Below are 20,127 nucleotides of genomic sequence, written 5' to 3' on the forward strand. Positions count from 1 at the left end.
TGCCACAGAAAGAAAGAAAAATATTAACATTTTCTTTCAGGTGAAAATCAAGGATCCCATGAATCCTCTTCATCACACTGAGTGTAGTAACAATACATTTTCTCTGACTTAGAACAAGTTTCATTAAGATGCATTTTGAAAGATAATATTCAGTTCTTTCCAATATGGTTCCAGAAGAGGCTTTAGTGAGGGACTTAGAAATCAAGAGAGAAATTCCTGATCCTTGTTATTCCTTTCCACAGACATACCTACATCCTATTTCCAGCTGCTGTCTCACTCTTCTCATATAATCAATCACTATTAATCCAACTCGTAAACATCTCTTAACATCTGTCGATTTCTGTCTCCACTGCCGCTGACCTCAATACAGACAACATCGTTACCTACATCTAGCATTGCATGGCTTTCTAATGGGTCTCCTGTTTCTTGCTCTTGCCGCACTCCAATCCATTTTCTAAAGCACACATCCAATTATATTTTCATGTAGCTATTAAATGGCAGACCTAATGCTAACTCCCACTGAGTGTTTCCTGGACGTTTCACACTACACTATGTACTTTGCATATCTTATCTCATTTAATCTTCACAACGACCCTTTCTTTATATTCAAGAAACCAAGATATACAATCATATCTTGCAATCATGCATTCTGTAGAAGGAATAGAGCCCTGATTCAAGTCTCTTCAACTTGTTCTGCTTGTGTCTAGGCCTCTTGACCTCACACCGAGTCTCCTCTACCATCCACCAATGTTAGAAGCCAAAGCTTTAGAGGATTTCTGTCACTTTCTTATGCTTAATACTTTTATTGGTCATAGCACTACGACCTTACATTCCCTCAGAGCTTCATAGTTCACAAAATACTTTCAAATACATTATTCTTATACAAGTTTTTGAAAATTGTTACAGATGAGGAAAGTTTAAACAACTTAATCAAAGTGAAACAGATAGCAAGTGGTAGAGCTAGAACTAAGTCCTAAGCCCATCCATACATTACTTCTTATCACTGGTAGGAACAAAGTCATGAGAATACATAAGTATTAATTATTTAAAAAAAAATGAGGTAAAATACAAGAGGATAGAAGGGTACTTCAGACTTTAGGGATACAGGCAGAAACACACAGGATGTATAGTGAATTCAGGTTTCGTCTTTGAGGCTATGATTAGTTTTCTATATTGGGAACATTAATTGAAAAATGCACTTGTGCCACTCCCCTCTCCCCATCACATTTTAAAAGCATACATGTGAAAATTAAGCCTGGGACATATGTCTCTTGCTTATTCTAATATCTTTTTCCAGGAGCAAGAAGCTTCTGCTGTTATTTAAAGATCGTAGTAGTCTTTCCTAGGAGACTATACCAACGTCCCACTTACAATTAGGGGAGGCAGACAATGCAAGGACTGGCAACTCATCCATGTTTGAGAAGTCCCCAGGAAACCAAAGACAAAACAAAGCAAATAAGATTGATAGAAACAGACAGAAGAATAAAAAAGAGAAAGCAACACTAACACGTGTCAGGCACTGTTCTAAATCCTTAGCATATCATAATCTACCTAATCCTCACAGAAACTTCAGGAAGTATTATTTTCACGTCCATTTTTTAGGTTGGAAACTGAAGCACTGAGAGGTGCAGATAAATCCAGATGGCAGGTTCCTACTAGAAGAAAGTTCTGGGAGATAAATGTACAAAGACACAAACCCTCTGTGGGACAAGGTACAGTTATATGCAAAGCTGAACATACAATGACACTTACTACTGACGCAAGAAATACTTTTAGAAAATTACAGCCAAAACTCCACTAAATAAGTAAAAGATATTCTATCCTGTAGCTCTAGAAGTAGATAATCAATTAGTTTCTCAAAATAGTGAATGATTGAAGACTAAATTTCTGCCACATTCTCATTCAATGAATACACCACCCCTTGAACCCTGCAAATCTAGTCAAAAATATTACATGTCTATAGCCAGAACCTCAATTCTGGTCTCTGTAAATTTTACACTTCTTAAGAGTAATTATAAAGTAGTAAAGGCACAGGAAGGCCAATTACACCAGCTTTGTTCTAAGTAGAACTCCATCCTGAAAATTTTTCTGATCTTATGTCAGAGATGTTCAAATAGAGAAATCAGCTTGTTTTTATTTTTACTTCTTCCTTCTGCTTTATTTGGCCTACATTTCATCTTTGCCTCTCTTTAGCCTATGATAAATATATTTATCCATTTGAAAGCCTGTTTTATTGAGCTATCTAAAAAAAAAAAAAAGGAATTCTAGAAAAGTAAGGAGTAACCATGATTATACATGATTAATATGTATTAACTTAATTATAAATGCTTCAGAGCATTCTTCAGAGATAGTAATCATTGGTCTATACCCATGTGAAAGGTATATTTTTGCACACGTTGAGTATACAGTAAAATTCATTAGTAATAACCGGAAATTAAATACTTAGTTCAGCAATAAGAAATTTTTTAGATTAAAGTATAGTTATAAATATCAAAATCCTTTCCATTCTTTCTCATAATAAACCATTAGATAGCTGACTGGAAGATGTTATTTCAGTGAACAATCCTTTTTTAGTAAAGTTATTTCTCACTATTTCTCCTTATTGCAGGTAAATATCTATTTTCCTCTCTTATTCATATAAGAAGAATTTCACAATTACTTAAAATTTGACCACACCATTTGTTTTTTGTTTTCAGCTCAGTGAGATATAGGAGGCGATCTTTGTGAGAGATGCATTGAAGTTTTCGCTTAATGTTCATGCTTAAGAAGCAAAACATATTTTTCAGGAAAAAAAAAAGTATTTGAAACCACACCAGGGAAAACAATTTGGCTCTTACTTGGGGTTAGACTTGAGTTCTCTCTGGAGAGGTGGGTTTCATTTACTTAGTTATAGTACCAGAAGAGAAACTAAGAGTAAACAAGGTGAAATCACAATTGTCTACTAAACCAAAATGTGATCCCATGTGGGTAGATATTTTCCCCATCCTTCTTAAGTAATGCTACCTAAATAAATATAAGTCCTACAAGGTCAAGTGAGTATGATGCCAGTCATCACTTTTCCAAGAGTTAAGTACAAGAAACAGACCTTTTCAATGGGTACTCTGAGAGAGTCAAAAGAAACTATCCCAATACATCAAAAGAATGGTTTAGGATTGCTGGAGCCCATCCACAGTATGCAGCAATGTTTTTAAGAGTTACGTGCCAGGAGAGGGCAAAAACAGAAAACCATTTAAGTCCAGCATAGCATGGGTGATCCTCAGAGTGAGGCTAGGTTATAGGAAGTGGAAAAGCTGTGACTTCATTAGTTTTACAAAAACTAACGTTTTCCATCAAGATAATTTGGCTTTTTTTTTTTTTTTTTTTGCTTTTGACATAAGCACCGGGTGGGTTTCACTGATGGGGAAAACGAAAAATGGTTCCTGGCTTTGCAACAATGGAAATTTTATGTTAGAGAAGCAGACAAAGAAAAGGAAAAGGTCAAAGGATACATTCCTCTTGCTGCAACGTGTTTTCAGCAGTTGAACCTCGCCCCTGTGATTAGCGGAGCTCAGAAGGCTGATAGTTGGAAGTGGGGAGAGAGCAGAAAGAGGAGGGAGGTTTTCATGGGAGTGTCAAAAGAATATTGTGTGAAATATTTGCAAAAGTAAATGGAAAGAGATTGAACATCGCCTGCTCTTCTGTCTGCCGGGACCTCCTCTTTTCATTAGTGGGAGGTGTTTCATTCCTCTGGGAATAAGAGGCTCCTTGTTCTCACTTTGTTCTCCAGAATTACTCAGACATTTATTTCACTTAATGTATTTACTTTCCCTTATTTTTAACCCATCTGGGGAAGAAGTGGGCTTCTTGGTAAAGTAAGGAAATGGAAGCTTTAAGAGTACACTTCTCCTGTGGAAAATCAACAGGAAAGACCGTACGGGGCAAAACTTATCTCTTTCTTTCTGAATAAATGATGAAGATGATGGTATAGATGGTATCCAACTAGAATCTTTGAGATGGCAATGGTAGCATTTCTTGATCTATGCTTACTCTAGACTCGCTTTTCCTGCATTGTCTGTGGCGAGACACAGCAGCTACCAATGATTTATTCGAGGCGGCTGTCCCAACACGTACACTGCATGCCCTCAGCAGAACTTATTTTCCCTAAATTTTGACTCAGCTATCTTAAAGAAGATAGCAGAAATGTGATTAAAAGCCTCTTTAGCTTACACATATTTTCTTAGGCAGCCTCCTCTAGAAGTACCTAAGAGCCTGTTAGAGCCACTTGAGCAAGTCACTTCTAAGATTGGACAGAGAAGAATCAAAATGCTAAAAGTAGGGTAACTACAACCAATATGATGTTGAATTGGAGAAGAAAACCTTAAAATGGTATTTGGAATGGAAACGTACAATACACATAATCTATTTTCTCAAGGTGATTATATTTGGTTGTTTTATGTTAAAATAAAAATATAATGACACAGAAATATGTAGGTCAAGAGACCAATGTGAAATGAGTCTGCGCATGAGGAGGTTTTGGTGTTTTAGTGGTTGGCAGAAATTGTTTTCTAGTTTCTGCTTACAAACTTGTCTACTTTTCTCCACTTTTTGTAGAAAGATGATGTGGTGCAGAGTTCTGTCTTCAAGCCTTCTTATTACCTGTCACTACTTTATTCAATCTTCTCTTCCATTTGTTCTTGAAGATTCTTTTCTCCTACCCCACTTTCACCACATGGTCTTTGTGTTACTGGTCAGTTGTTTCTCTTGTCAGAAATACCTTTTCCAGCTTCCCCATTCTCTTCCATACTTCAGATCCTACACTCCCTCAACATTGGGTTTCACTCGCATCAACTAAAAAGCTTTCCGATCCTGCTCCAGGCCATTCTGACCTTCTCGGCTCTGAATTTCTATATCACTTATACATTTATACCACACAATTCACCATTTTATGAAACACTGTTGTATTATTCCCTATTTGTTTCTTATTCCCAAGCTTATCAAATTCTTTCGTATATTCCATAGTGCCTATCTCAGTGTGTTTAGTAAGACTCAGTTATACTTAATGACTTAACCTGAAACTCTAAAACTTTTGCAGCCATTCATCAGATCTCCCATTATGATTTTCCATAATAAATTTGTCATCATTTTCAAAGACTATTTATAGGCGTCCTTAAGAGTCTTGGGCGCTGAGTTTGTAAATAATTACAAACACGTGTACAAATCTGTAGAATATCTATTCTTTATCAATGGATTTTATCTTTCAAATGAATTTAGGAGTTAACCCACCCATTGGTAGGGAAAAGTTTATGCTACTTTCCATAACTGCTGAGTGAATAATACCAAGAATATTTCTACATTTGATTAAAACACAAATAATAGTCAGGTGGGCAGAATGTAATTACTGAGGATGGACTACAGCCAGGAAACTTGGGAGAACACTCCTAATTCCTGCCAAAGATTCCATGGATAACAATAACTGTTGAAAATCTCCATTTCCATGTACTATCTTAAACACAGTCTCTCTTTATCTCTGTATCTCTAGCGAAATAAGGTCATCAAGCAGGGGGAAAAGTTACATCTAGAGGTTCCTAAAGAACAGCGTTTAATTTGTTTTTTTATTTTTTCGACAAACTTATAAGGTCTAAAGCAAGTACCACAATGTTTCCAGCCAGAAACGCATCCCGTTTTGCTAACTTGGAAGAATGACCATTAGTTATATAACTTAGAAGAATGACCGTTAGTTACATAACCAGGTACTCTTACTTCTTTACGTTAACCAACACTACAGAGTCAGCTCTTCTTTGGGAAATGTGGAAAACAGTATAGTGTGTATGTGTGTATGTCTCATTCAGAATGAGGAGTCAAAAATTAACTCTCTTTTATCTCATTTTTCATAAGACCATTTTTCTGAGTACTCTGGATTATATTAGACTCTTTTATATAAATGTATGCCAGAAAACATTATCTTAAGACTTCCTTATTGACCATATAAGTAGAGATAATGATAAAATCTGAATTTAACTTTTGATATGCTACAACCTCAAATCCATGTTTTTTCTCCTGATTCAACAGAAACAATTAAAAAAATAGATATATAACAAGTGATAATAAATTGACAAAGGTTCATATTTAAAAATTATGTAGTTAGGCTGAAACATTATTTGGGAAAAAAAGTATACTATGTCACTAATTCTGAGCCTATGATATAGTTCAAGAATAAAGAAGGAAAAAAAACACTTATATGAGTACTCACTATAATATTCTTTCAAATTTACTTTAGGTGTATTTCTAATCAGACTAGTTTCTTGCTGATTTCCTTGACCCCAAAATACACTGACTTCCTGACAAGCAGAAATAAAATATAACATGGTCAAATTCACTGCTATGCAGTCCTGACTTGCTCAGTTCTAAGATGCTCACACACTCAGGTGTCCTTAATATTAAATGCTTTGGTACTGACAGTTAAGACATCTCAAAATACAACAGCCTCCAATTTCCTTACTTCTGACCAGTCCAAAGCCACCCACTGAGGTGGACATGATTGGTTATTGCAGGATTCTTTCTCAATAGGCCGGTGTGTTAAACAACCACTGTAGTCCAGGGTCTCCTCCTCAGAAGGTCCAATCTTCCTGATGCAGAGCACGGCCCTTGTACGCATTCCACCATCACAAGTCTTGCTACACTGCAACCAATCCCCAATGAACCATCTGTAGCAAGAAGTGGAAGAAACACAGAAAAGCATTTCCTCAGTGTAGCCAGAGATTTTCAGCTGAGCGAAGGCACTTTTATCAAAGGACTACATCCTTTTCCTAGAAAAGCAGACATTTCAGAGTTGGTTGATGTGACAAATGACAAATGGGAGAACTGCTAAGGAAAAGGTAATTCACTGTCAGCTGCTTTCTAAAGTGTAGAGCATGGGCTTAGAAGCAGGCAATACCATGTTCAAACAAGTAATGCACTATTTTTAAACCTCTCTGAATTTTCTCCTTTTTAAAAAAATTAAGTTCTATAATGAGGATAACAATATCAAGCATGAGATTGTTATGAGGATTAAGTAAGGTTACATATAAGCTGCCAGTCATGTGCTGGGAAATGTTTAACGACTGGCTCTTCATGGGAGGGAGAGAGTCCTGATTTGTTGCATTTGGCAGTTTTTGTGGTGTAGAGACCTCACTCTGACCATTCAAGCTACCACCTTTACATAATAAACGTGAACAAGAGAAGATATGCTATTAATAGCACCTCAGAAGCCAGTGTTAGCCGGCGTCAGCACAACACTGAGAGCTTCTAACAGAGTGTTTGATATATAACCAACGGTAGCTATTTTATTATTACATTGAGACGTTTTCTCCCACAATTGAGGATTTTGTACTAAAACCACACTACACGAGCTAGGGATTTGTTTTCTGATTCTCAGTACAAACACTGGGCTCTACAAATGACAGAAGAGCTTTAGTGTCCTTATAGAGGCAGATAATGCCCAGGTACCCATACTGAAGACATGGGAATCTCAAAACTCCCGCAGCAAGAGCAAAGCCCTGAGCTAGCTCTTTACGCCTAAAAATGGCTTCTACACAGCTAATGTGGGAAGAAACTGAAATGTCTTAACGAAATTAACAAATCTCACATTTATAGGTATTCCACTCCTGTTCCCTAAAGTAACCATTGAACTTTCATATATATAATTTCAGCATTTGTGTGTGTGTGTGTGTGTGTGTGTGTGTGTGTGTAAAATACTTCTGCACAACTCACTCTTTTGGGAACATTAATTGACCCAAGGAGTGTAGCTCATGATCCAAATCAGACCAATGAGAATTTGGCTTTAGAATTTTTATACCTCGACTAGAGCAAAGGGGACCCTTTCCATTCTGGATACAAAGCTGGATAAAGATATAAGAAATGCTGCTGGCCACCTGTCAAGTGGAATTAGTTGATTTGAAAGAACGTAGAGGACATAGAAAGTCTCAGTGGTGCTTGAATCTGATTCTAGCCATTCCTCTAGCTAGGTCCACCCTTCAGTTTCCTCAGCTTTGTTATATAAAACAATAAATCCTTTTATATGCTGAAATTGAAGTTGTGTTATTTTAAACCAGAGTCCTGGCTGACATATTATTGTATTTAATTTAATAAATATATGCTGAATGCTTACTATGTTTAAAGCATTGTGCTTTGTTTTACAGAAGAAGAAAGTAAAACCCAGTGTTGGGAAAATGGTTCTCCAAAATCGTGAAAAGAGCAATGATGGCACTAAGACTAGATCTCCCAACATTGTAATTTCCACTGAATTTCATTTTTAACACTGCTAACAAGTAGAATCTAGGTCATGAGTATGAGGTCACAAGACATTTTCTTCAATCCATGATCATAAATCACGCAACTATCTGCAGTGGATATGTTCATGCTCTTGGGTGAGAGACTACACAGAGAGAAGAAAATGAAATCCAAAGGTCACATTTCTCACTATTTCTGTGAGCTTAGCTCCTTGTGCTAGTTTTGTATGTGGAAGATAGTACCTTTGTGAAGTAAGAATACTAGTAGCCTAAATTTGAGCCTGCATTTAGCCAAGTAAGCTACAAAGGCCTTTGTTCATTATTTGTATTATCTTTACTTATAGAAGGAAGCCAGCACTTAGAAATATTGTAATTAATCATTTCTCAAACTTAAAATATATCTTGTCAAAATCTAAAACTTTTCGACCTAAAATCTATTCAAAGAATAGCAATTTAATCCTGCATTTTAAAAATCCAACATTAACAATTTTTCTAGTCATTTTCTGGAGGAGATTTAAAGGGATTTTCATATTCTTTCTGTTTTGTTTTCCACAGATGAACATGATCCTGAGTTGTTAGTACCATTTTAGGTAAAGAGGAAAATGTGTACTGAGAATAATAACTTGCATGCCAGCCATAGTGAAACTCTGATTCAATTTGCAACAGTGATTTCATCACCAAGATCAGGGGATAAAATAGAAATGTGTATAACTCAGCCACAAAAAGTGCAGTCATACCACCTCCAGCCATGATCTCATTAGGTCTCATAATGTAAGAGGGACAGAGTCCTTCAAATTAAATACAGGTGCCCAGAATAACAGCAGTGATTCAGGAGGTGTTGCTATTCTTTGCTGCACAAGGTCAGGGCCACCTCTGCCTTTTTATTCTTTGTCCTCTTTTTTATTGCCAACCATCTCTTAGCCTAGATGTATCACTCTAGCATTTAACTTGGAACGTATGAGTGTAAAAAGTATTAACCACCCTCTCAATTTCCCTTCTGACTATAACTCTGATTTCAAGCTTCACAGTCAGTTCCTGTTTCATCTTCATTGCTCAGAAAATCATCCCTTCCCATGTCTCTCTAAAGGATTAAATCACATTCTAGTTATTTAAACAGTTTTGCAATTTTACCACTGCATCTATTTGTCTCAGTTTCTCCATTCCCCTGTCCAGTTTAAGACAGACTGCTTCCTTCACCTTCATTCTCCATGTAGTTGACCCTTTGATGACATTCTCCTTATTTCTCTTTTTCTTCCTCCTCTAGATTCAGTGGTAAAAATATGAACACAAAAATTCTCTCTGGGCATATCACTTGCTGAATCATTATAGTCTGAACAACATCAGGGCTGTTTCTTTCTGCGCTGAAGACCCAGTGATCAAATTGTCTTCATTCTCACAAGTGCCTTCATATCCATTAGATGCTAACAATTAGTGGATTCATGTTTGAATGTCTGAAATAAGAGTTGCTTGGAGCAGCCTGTGTAATTTGATTTGCAGTATCTGTTCATTAATAGGACAAATAGTAATACTACTGGGAAGAGGGAATAAGAGAGACACTATAAAAATTTTTGTCCAACCTAGGTTAACCAGAATATTTTTGAAGAACCCATCATAAAACCAGAATATTATTTTTGCTTTTTAACTTAAAGGGAAATGGCAGAGCATATGAAAATAAACTAATATTAGGATTATGACAGAAAGAGAGAGAGATACTGATTGAGAAATTGAGGTAGATATTGATGTTTTCAAGCCCTTGTCCTAGAGTCAAGGGTCTAATTATCAACTCTTTTAATAAATACTACATAGCAAAATAAAAAAATCTTTAGAATTTGACAATAACATCTTTACCCAAAGAGAGATTCAAGTATGTAACCTATTAACTATTTACTGAGATACTAAAACTCTCCAAGCTTTTAAAAAATTTTCAAAACAAAAAGTTGGTTAAAAGAAAAAGAAAATTTGCTCATTCCTCAGCTAATTGGAAAATGAAACTAATATTAAGTAGACGCCTCTATGCCCTAAACATTCCATATTCAAGATCTTTCTAAATTAAAAAAAAAAAATCAATGTAATAATCATCTCTGAAAATGGCAATGGAGAATGTGTTAATGAAACAAACAAAATTGTAAGTATTAAAGTACCACCAGACATTTGACTTGTAACTTACAAAATTAGTGATGTCTGGTATAATGGGAAAAACATCACTGAAGATCAGGATACCCTCATCCATAAAACGATGGGAGTTAGCTTACATGATTTCTATGTACCTTCCCAGGTCTTCAATTTTAGAGTTTTATACAGGACTCCAATGGATCTTTTTCTAAACTTAAAATAACAGATTATAGTTGTCCATGGGTGAGGTACAATTACTCAGAATAGTTGTTAAACATTATATCATAAAAGGTACCATTAAATAAAACCTAGCTAACCCTTGGGTAAAAATCTCTCCCCGGTATGAGCATCCTTTAGCGCTTTTGCTTATAACTTTCTAATTGTAGTTTACATATTTTGCCAGGTACTAGTTATTTTTATATGTATTTGCCCAATTAGATTGTCCTTAGGCAAAGAAACAAATTCTCTCAAACCACAGTGCCTTTCTACATTTCAGTTACTTAAAAAAATGTCTTATAATTCTTGGTCACAGTATTAGTACAGCGTACAGTGTATAGCCCTCCACTGTTTTCGCCTTTCTGATTTTCACAAATTCAAAAACCACAGTATCATACAGGAATAATATTCGGTATTCAAGGATTCTTCACATGAGATCATATATAGAAATATTCTTGTTATTAAATGACATCATGGTCAAAACTGAATGAACTCTTGGCCTTTCTCTTTGGATTCCAACTCAGCATTGCTTCCTTTTCTTATGGTGGGGCTTCCTATCAGTCATGCTTCCTATCAATCAGTCATGCTCTTTAATATCAACTACTCCCTTTTCCTTTTTCCAGTTATTTTAGCCTATATCATGAATCCCACCATTTTCATTCAATGTCTCTAGAATTCTTGTTTTTCTCCTGTCTCTAGTCACCTCACCATCTTGACTACTATATTCTTTCTTATGAAAGAGTTGCTGCTCAGAGCACATTAATTTTTCCCAGCATGGCTTCCTCTGGCTCTTTCTTTGAGATATTCTAAATAAATATTGTTATCATTATTATTTCTCTACCAATGCCTCTTTTGTCTATTCTTTCTAGTCCCCTGTCATTTTCTTTATAAAACACAAAGATAAATCTTAAAGCCTTTTATTTTTCTACACTCTACCTATAAAGTCCCCAATATGCCTTTGAAATATTTCATTAGTTGAAATATTTCATTATTTGAAAAGATACTTTCTGATAAAAAATACCATTTAGGATTTTAAATTAATGGTATTAGAGAAACAATAATGTTTTAAAATAAATATAGATCCTTTCCTCAAAGCAGATTTTTAAATAGATTGAAATTTACATAAAAAAAAAGAAACTTCTTTGTAAGTACAATCTTAGAGTGGGTAAGGCCTTCCCAAACATTATACCAATGAAAAAACTAAAAGTTTGATAGTTTTTATATATAATATTTTTAAACTCTTATAAATAGAAATAGATTATAACATATGACAAACTAGGAAAAAACATTTGGAACACAGATAAAAGAGTTAATATTCTCACTACATTAAGAGTTCATACAAATTAATAAATAATGATAAATACTTCAATAAAAAATGGGATAGGCAATGAAGAAGAAAAGCAAAAAGAGGTAATACAAATGACAGCTGGACATAATTATTAAGTGTCCAGCCTCATCAGCAATCCACGATATACTAAATAAAACATATTTAGACATCAAGTCTTTTTTTTTTCCTATAAAACAGTCAAAGATTGTTTTTAAAGTAATAGTAGCCGGTGTTGTTTAGGGAAACAACATTCTTAAATACTGTTAGTGGGAGTATACATTCATATGTTCTTTCTGGGGAGCAATTTGACAATGTGTCTCAAAAACTGAAATTTATTCTATTTGAACCAGAAATTCTATTCCAAAAATGGTTAATGCTGTGGTATCATAAGGCATCAGAAGTTAGGACACAATCAAAATTGTTCAATAGTGGAAAGCCAATTTAAATAAACAATGACATATCTACTAAATATTGTAGAATATATTTAATGTTCAAGACATGTTGAGAACTGACTGCGAAACAGCATAACTAGTTAATACCATTTTGTTATATATACATGCCTATGTACACACAGAAAAAAGACTGAAAATATATATAAAAATATTAACAGTGGTATTCTAAGTATTATGGGTATTTATTTCTTTTTTATTTATCTGCATTTAAAAAAATTATGCTTTAAACAAATACAGTTATCACATCATCTGAAAAACCTACCTCCTTTCCTATCTTCCACACTCATTTAAAGTCTTATTGAATTCAGTAGTCTTTCTGTAATTTTTATCTCTATAGTATCAATGTCTACTGGGAATCTTATATATTATGACGCATCTGAAGAATTAAGATTTCCTTTTGAATAGTTTGAATTCGAAGGAATAGAGAAGAAATTTGAAACAAAGAAAAAATGGACTGATACAGAGTAATATTTTAAATATATATCTTTAGCTCTCCCCCTGCAAGAAAACTGTCAGCTCAAATCTTCTTTCTCATATTCTCTTTATCTTTCTTTATCAAATTCCTTTCACTTCCAAACCTAAAATAAAGTTGATAACTTTTACTTTAGAATTACAAAAAGAGATAGGAAACCTAATTTTAATTATGTATGTTAATTCAAATATGTCAATTATCCTTAAAATGCTTTAAAAAAACCCCACCAAATTCTCATGTAATACTCAAGCCTATAATATACGGGATGAAATGACCAACCATTAAAATCTCAAAAGATATTCGAATAGCATTTAAGATTAAATAAATGAAAAAGTTGAGGCCAAAATAGAACAGGTATGACCAGGCCCATTCAGACAGCTTAAATGACTCATCAAATATCAAACATAATACTTAAAATCCTGAGTGTCAGGGAATTAAAGTTGATGGGCTGAGACTCATAATTATCTGAAAATAAGTCAAAGTTACTGGAAACTTCGAAGTTAGCCCATGGTTTCTGAGCATCACTTTACTTTATATAGCTTTCCAGTTTCTCTTGAGATAAACTTAGAAAAATAATTGGCAAGAAAGAAGAAAATAAAAAAAAGAATTAAATATTTTGTCTTTGTAATATATATCATAGGTCATATTTCTATACTTTCCTATATCTGTATTTTAAGGAATAAGTTACATGGTGATAACATTTTGTTCAAAATATGTTGAGAATTGACTTTAAAAAGTCTTAGAATAAAAACTCCTATCACTCTAAACTCGTTGTGCTCCTATTTTGGTAGGCACTACCCTGAAACTTTTCAAGAGACTAGTAGTGAAAATCTCCCTTTGAGATTCAAATATTTGGACAGACACTGAGTTTGGATAATGAAAGTGTTTAAGGTATGACTGTTTTGGAACAAATATTAAGAAATGCATCTTGCATTAACTGTATTAGGGACCTGAAGTCGGTTATCCATTGTAAGTCCCAGGTTTTTGTGACTCCACTGTAGTCATTTTTAGAAAAAAGAGATTACTTCATTATAGAACTTTCCTCTCCAGTTCTAGCAACCTTAGAGCATATAAATTCATTTGCTTACTCTTCTTTTCTTTATCAATTTTATGTTGGGATAATTAGTTAACCAGGGGGATAATGGTTACTCTGAGACAAGAATGAAATTCACACATGTTCTATCTTGCAGCTGTCAAACGGCCAAAATCCCTCCAAAGATCAGTATTTTCATGATTGACTCAGCATCTTTGTCTTTTTTCATGTAATCATTGCCTTGTGCTCAATCAAGAAACTTTTCTGTTCTTACAGATTATAAAGTGTGGCTCACTACCAGCAGGTCTCATATTTTTAAATTTTAATTATTTAGACGTCGTAATTAAGATGAATGGATTCTCCTTCTGCCTCCCTTTACTGTGAGCTATAATTGCTACATTAATCAACAGAAAGAGACTGAAGTACACTTCTCTGCCTCCACCTGACAGTCAGAATGCAGGATGCCTTAGTATGATAGAACTTAAAATTGAGTCAGCAAATTAAAACACTGATATTCCATTGCAGAATATTTCCAAACTGTTTTAAAAATCTTTAGGCCTTTAGGATAAATATCTGGAAAAGACAGGACTGCACACCAATCTACTGTATTTTATTGAATCTAAGATACTATTATTTTAAGTATCATTAAGAAAAAAAATAATGCTGATTATTATTGTAAGATACCATCAGTTGCAAGATGAATCCCAATTTCAGAGATGTTAAAGTATGAAAAGATATATGCCTTACAACCGTTGAAATTTGATTTGCATCACTATTCCAGGATCAACCTACTGAATTTCCTGCTTTAAAAGAGTTACCTGAAAGCTATGAATAAATAGGAATCTTCGCTCAGTGAAAGGGACATCAAAATTCCACTCTCTGTGATGTTTTAGCCCTTTTTAAGTTTAATTTATTCATATATGATATGAACATATGTTTCCTTATATGGATATGTTTTCCTCTTTGCAGTTAGAGCAAATAATTCTCACTTCTTTCTCTTACTTACTCAGGTGGGCAGGGCTCAGTGTTGCAGGTTCTTTGATTTTCAGGTGGCTTACTGTCAGGGTCACAGTACTTGTTCTGGACAATGGAGTTGTCATCCAACCTTTTACAGACCACCTCCTGTCTTTGGGCACCTTGAGAAAAGGAAGACATCATTAATTGAAGAGCAGTTTACCTCACAGTAAGTTAGGTATGCATAACTTTCCTCTGTGGCAATCAACCTCACTGGATCACTGCTGTTTTATCTGTTCCAGAAACACTTGACTGCTCTAAAAAGGAGAGAAGTCCTGGTCATTATACTGCAAATTTAGGCAAAATTATTATTCTCATATTTAGAAACATAACTGTTTTCAAGTTCAGAAAAGAAACTATTGGCAATTTTAAACAATTAGTATTCCCATTACTATAATCTTCTTCGTGCTTTCCTTAAAAAAAAAAAAAACCTTCATTTTCCCCAAATATCATTAGATAAAATGTGTTCATATACATTTCAATGTAAAACAATGGTTGTATATCTACTTAAAAACAAAATAGGGACAAATTTGCTTTTTAATATTTTGCAGGACAAATTCCATTAATTTAGTATTTGTTAGGAACACATCATGCTCACACATTTCGTTTTTTCCTCCCATTTATAGATTTATTTCTCTAACAGCCCACATGTCTAGAATTTAAAGATTGCAGTGAACCTCTTTTGAATTACAATCCATTAATTTATTTGGGTTGCCCCCTGTTGATTATACCATTGTCAAACAATTATATACTTACTCCATAAAACATTCACTTACGAAATACTTATCTCATTTAAAAAATTCTTTAAAATGTTTGCCACGGCTAAAAGCATTCTCATAAAATTTGTTAAATTCTAAATATATGTTTATTATTTATTGGCAAAGACATCCGCCACAACTTGCTCACATTTCACAAAGTACAAAGACACACGCAAACACATATACTTGTAAAGATTCCTGGTGAAGAAACTTTACGCACTCATTTTCTCATTAGTGTCAAGCAATCAAAAGAAAAGAAATATATCAAGAAAAAGTCAAACTACTAGACAGTGCTTTTAATCATATAGAGGTAGCAGGATACTCCTGGAATTGGAATAAAAGCACAGACTCAGCTGTCACCCTTATTCATCGCCCCATCTCAATAACCTAGTAGGCTACATTACCCAGAAAGACTTGTAAAAGCAGCATCAGCAATACCTAGGAAACCAGAGCTTCACACCTAGCTGGCCCCATACAAACCTTCACTTCTGCTCCCCGCCCTCCTCAGTTGCTCTTAATAGTACCCTAAAGAAAAGAGTTTGATTCCAAATTAGGAAAATCAACGTGAAACATGATCATTCAGTAAAGGAAACTGTCACCTAAAGAGATGAACACCAAAAACTTACCCCAAGGTCCCTAAAGAGTCATGGGAACTCTGAGCTGGGAGTGCTTCAGTTATAGCATTTGCACGCTTTCACCTAAGCCTGTCGAATTCAAAGACAGGGCATCTATTCCCCTGACAGAGAAAACTATTAAGTTCTGCAGCCGCCATGAAGGTGACGAACAACTGAAGAAGGTATATTTGATTACTTGTCGTGACACAGGATTACACTGATGACCTTCAACAAGTGTTTAGGTTTTCCTACATTTAGGGGCTTAAAATACAGCTAAATAGCTTACTAGCAAAAAGTCTTAGAGTATGTGTTATATTCACTCCCTCCCAACTCCTAGAATAGCCCAACATCTCAGTTTATGTGACAAACAGTTTGGAATTTTTTAACTATTAAACTTTAGATATTTGAGGGAAGAATGATTCACATCAGGCGTAGCTGTGATCCATTCACAGATGTTCCACAATATTCATCAGATATCTCCCACTGTGTCATTCCAGTGGGCAGATAACTAAGTCCATGTGATCTACCTAGAGAAAAATCTCCACCATTAGTCATAGGATTCAACTATCAACTGTCACAATAGCTCAGGATATCTACCCACCAAGTTTCAATATTTTGTTCCTATCAGGGAGAGCAGGGGATTATTTTTATTGGTTAGCATGACCCTTTTTATTTAAGTCATTCAAATATGAATTTACTTGGAGAAGGGAGACTCAAACCACCCACCCGCTTACATGAAAAACAACTTTACCCAACTTTTATAAATGTTTAATAATAAAAATATGATTATATTTGCAACAAGAATTTAGTATCTTGTTTGTTTTTCAGAAAAGAATAAACATTTCGACACTACAAAATGAAACTGATATCACTTTGTATCAGTAGCAGAAACATTAATTGTTTCTACAGGTTAAGGTAAAATTGTACTTCCTTTAAATGTTGTTTGGTTATAACAACATTAGTTTTTAAAAGTAGCCTTTAATATAAAAGCAAGGCCTCTGTAATTTCTATAACAGATAATAGTTCTTAGAAGTGAGATTTTACTTCATTTTAAGATAAATTCTAGCCATGTATATTGAAAAAATTTAGCTATATAACATTTATTGTTAAAAATTTGAAAAATATATAAAACCACAAAGAACAAAATAAATATTATCCACAATCTTCTATCTTTGTTCTAGACCTTTATTTTTAAAGCTAGTTAGCTCCTTGGTGGGATCCAGTAATTAGTTTAAAATTATGTGGCACACAAACCAAAGATGTCACTTAATTGTGGTTGGCAGGTCATTCATTTGTTCACGCCCTCATTCATTCATTCAGAAAATAATTACTAAGTATACAAAGCACTGTGGTTCTTATGAGATACTGGACTAAGTGCTAAGGATTACAAATTGACTTAATTTTGTTCACGCCTCTCAGACTTCTTAAAAACTAGGAACTAGGGTATTTTGTGGTGCATTTCAGTTTTGTAATTTTGGAACACTATTTTTTATAAAGTAAAAGTTAAAGGCCTTGAATGAACAGCTGAAATTACTCTATATTTTATGAAGATGCATTTTTCTTCACATTCATCTTTTATTAATTTTCTTCTAAAATGTTATTTTAGACAGTGTGGTATTTCACACTCAAGAACTGACTATACCAGTAATCTATTCCAAATCTTCCTACAATAATGAACTATCTTCCTTCAGCAGAATACAAATCTTCTTCCAACTTTTACCACCATACTTGTCAGGTTTGCAGATTTTTTCTTTCTTTTTAAGTCAGTAGCAACAAGATAACTCTATAAACTAATGCACTTAATTGGATTGATTTTTAAATACATACTTTTGGATTAAGGAAAATGAGCTTTTAGCTTTAGAAAGTAGAAAATACAGATCAACTGGAAATAATCTAAACTAAGTCAACAAGAGAAGTGATTAAGTTTAGAATCTTTATATGACCAAGCCTCTTGTATGTAACTTCTTTTAAAGTAATCTGTAAAACATTGCTAAGAAGTTGATTTAAATTGTTGGGAATAATTATATCCAGTGACACAAAACCACTATGTTTTCAAATCTGAAGACTTATAGTTTATAACCAAAAACATAAAATGTCCACATGACCAGTCAGTATATGCTTAATTGAAAACAAAATTTTAGTGGCTTTTAGTGTCCATATCACCTGGAGATATGCAGATGTTCTGCAGAATTTAATTAGTCAAATTAAAAATTACACAAATTATATTTTATTCTTAAAACACCTAAAGTCACTGGTGTGCAAACTCTATTCTTTTGTTAAATGTAGTCCCTCTTCTATGCTTAAAAAAATATTAATGGTTTCATATTACTAAATTTAAGTACAAATATGACATTACCAATACATATTTACTTTAAACTCTCTAAAATGGGCATATCCTGTTTAGAAACTTTAACTTTGCTTATCTTTAAGGAATCAAATATGATGGCTCTTAACATGGAAACCTAATTCTTATTTTTAGCCTGTACATTTAAATTTGTCAAACCTTAGATTTAATTTTCTGCCAGTAGCTAAAAGATTAAGATGACCTATTTGTCCACCAAAGGTTCTCTTGTCCAATGGGAGAAAGAAGTACTCTGCTTGAAACACTACTCTAGCTACACATCAAGAAATGGCTTTTAATATTTTGAAATAGCATATTCCACAGTAAAATGAGCAAGAAATTCGCCAAGCTGCGAGTTCTAGATGAAACTTTTCGTCTTACTCTAAGACATGGTGACGGTTCAAGCGAAGAACACAGGGTCTTTTGCTCAGCAGCTACAGTTCTAGAGCTGATCCTGAGTGAACACTTCAGATGCCAATTTCTCTTCAGTTCTCACCTCCTTTTCAGTCCCTCCTCTACTCCCCTTGTAAGCTGCTTAATGTTCTCATGTCCCATCTCTCTCATTTCAGATAATGAAATAATTTTATAAATTCATATATAACAATATTTGACAACATATTGCTTTTCTCAGGTCAGTTCACTGTTTTAAAAGGAGAGAGAAGGTTCTCAATGCATAGAAATTATCACTTGAATTTCACTTGAAAGAGGGATTGTGTTAAACCAAGAAGGATGTGGGAGAGATTAAAGGGCAGAAAAAGGCCTTCTAGGTCCTCTCAAATCTACTCATGAAATCTTGTATTTCAGTCCTAAACCACTGAAATAGTAAGTGAGCAGTCCGTAACCACGTGTGAGTGAGTCAATAAGGGAAAGTAAGAGAGGTATAAATGTAACTCTGGGATTGATGAGCTAACCATCTAGATAACAACCTAGTGACATAGCACATCATATCAGAGCACGAACAGTTTTCTGAAGAGGAAGAGTGGGGAAAGAAGTTAGTAAGTCAGAGCTTATACTAAAAATATGGTTGGTGGCTAAGGCAACAATTTCCTTAACCACAGCATCCAAAGTAGCTAGCAACCAAGACAACACTACATAACCACAGTATACAGAGCATATGGCCAACAATATTAATTTAATCTAAATCTTCAGTGCAGATAGCATCCAAAGAGCAACAAATGCCAGGAAAAAAATGTCTCTCTGCTCTGTCTTTCACTGCTGGAATCTGGCTGTCGTGCTGTGTGATTATTGGCCAGACACAAGCATTTATTTACAGGGCAGAGCAAAGTCCATCTGCCTTGGATCTAACAGCTGGCATCCAGGGTACCAATCAACTCCACCCATATGCTTCCTTCTTCTGATGGACTGTCTCCTGCTAGTTTTTATCTTTTAAAGACTTACTCTCTCTGCCTTTCCAGTGTCTTCCCTTCTGTCATAGCAAAACTAGATGTCCCAAGGAACAGAATTAAGAAAAGGAAAACGTGGCTCTAAAAATACTGTATTTTTCTAGAGCAAATGTGTTTAATGATGGTGAGATTGGGTAGA

At 34.4% G+C, this 20,127-nt stretch overlaps 1 protein-coding gene across 19 annotated transcripts in view; it reads right to left on the bottom strand.

Annotated features, from left to right (window-relative positions):
- LOC120608233 (A disintegrin and metalloproteinase with thrombospondin motifs 6) overlaps nt 1-20,127 on the bottom strand; it is a 289,732-nt gene that overhangs the window by 16,732 nt on the left and 252,873 nt on the right. For 17 of the 19 annotated variants that reach the window (XR_005654347.1, XR_005654348.1, XM_039870023.1 and 14 more), the window contains 2 exons: nt 14,865-14,994; nt 6,479-6,683 (listed from right to left, as the gene is read on the bottom strand). Coding sequence is in view for 16 of the 19 variants with exons in the window: in XM_039870023.1 (XP_039725957.1) it covers nt 6,479-6,683; nt 14,865-14,994 (335 nt within the window). In the remaining 3 variants the exon portion in view is untranslated. Of the gene's footprint in view, nt 1-6,478; nt 6,684-14,864; nt 14,995-16,034; nt 16,235-20,127 lie in introns of those variants that run through there. The other 2 variants (XM_039870054.1, XR_005654349.1) reach the window with 2 other exon arrangements.

This window comes from Pteropus medius, unplaced genomic scaffold (assembly GCF_902729225.1).
Source record: "Pteropus medius unplaced genomic scaffold, Ma_sr-lr_union100, whole genome shotgun sequence".
Lineage (NCBI taxonomy): Eukaryota > Metazoa > Chordata > Mammalia > Chiroptera > Pteropodidae > Pteropus > Pteropus medius.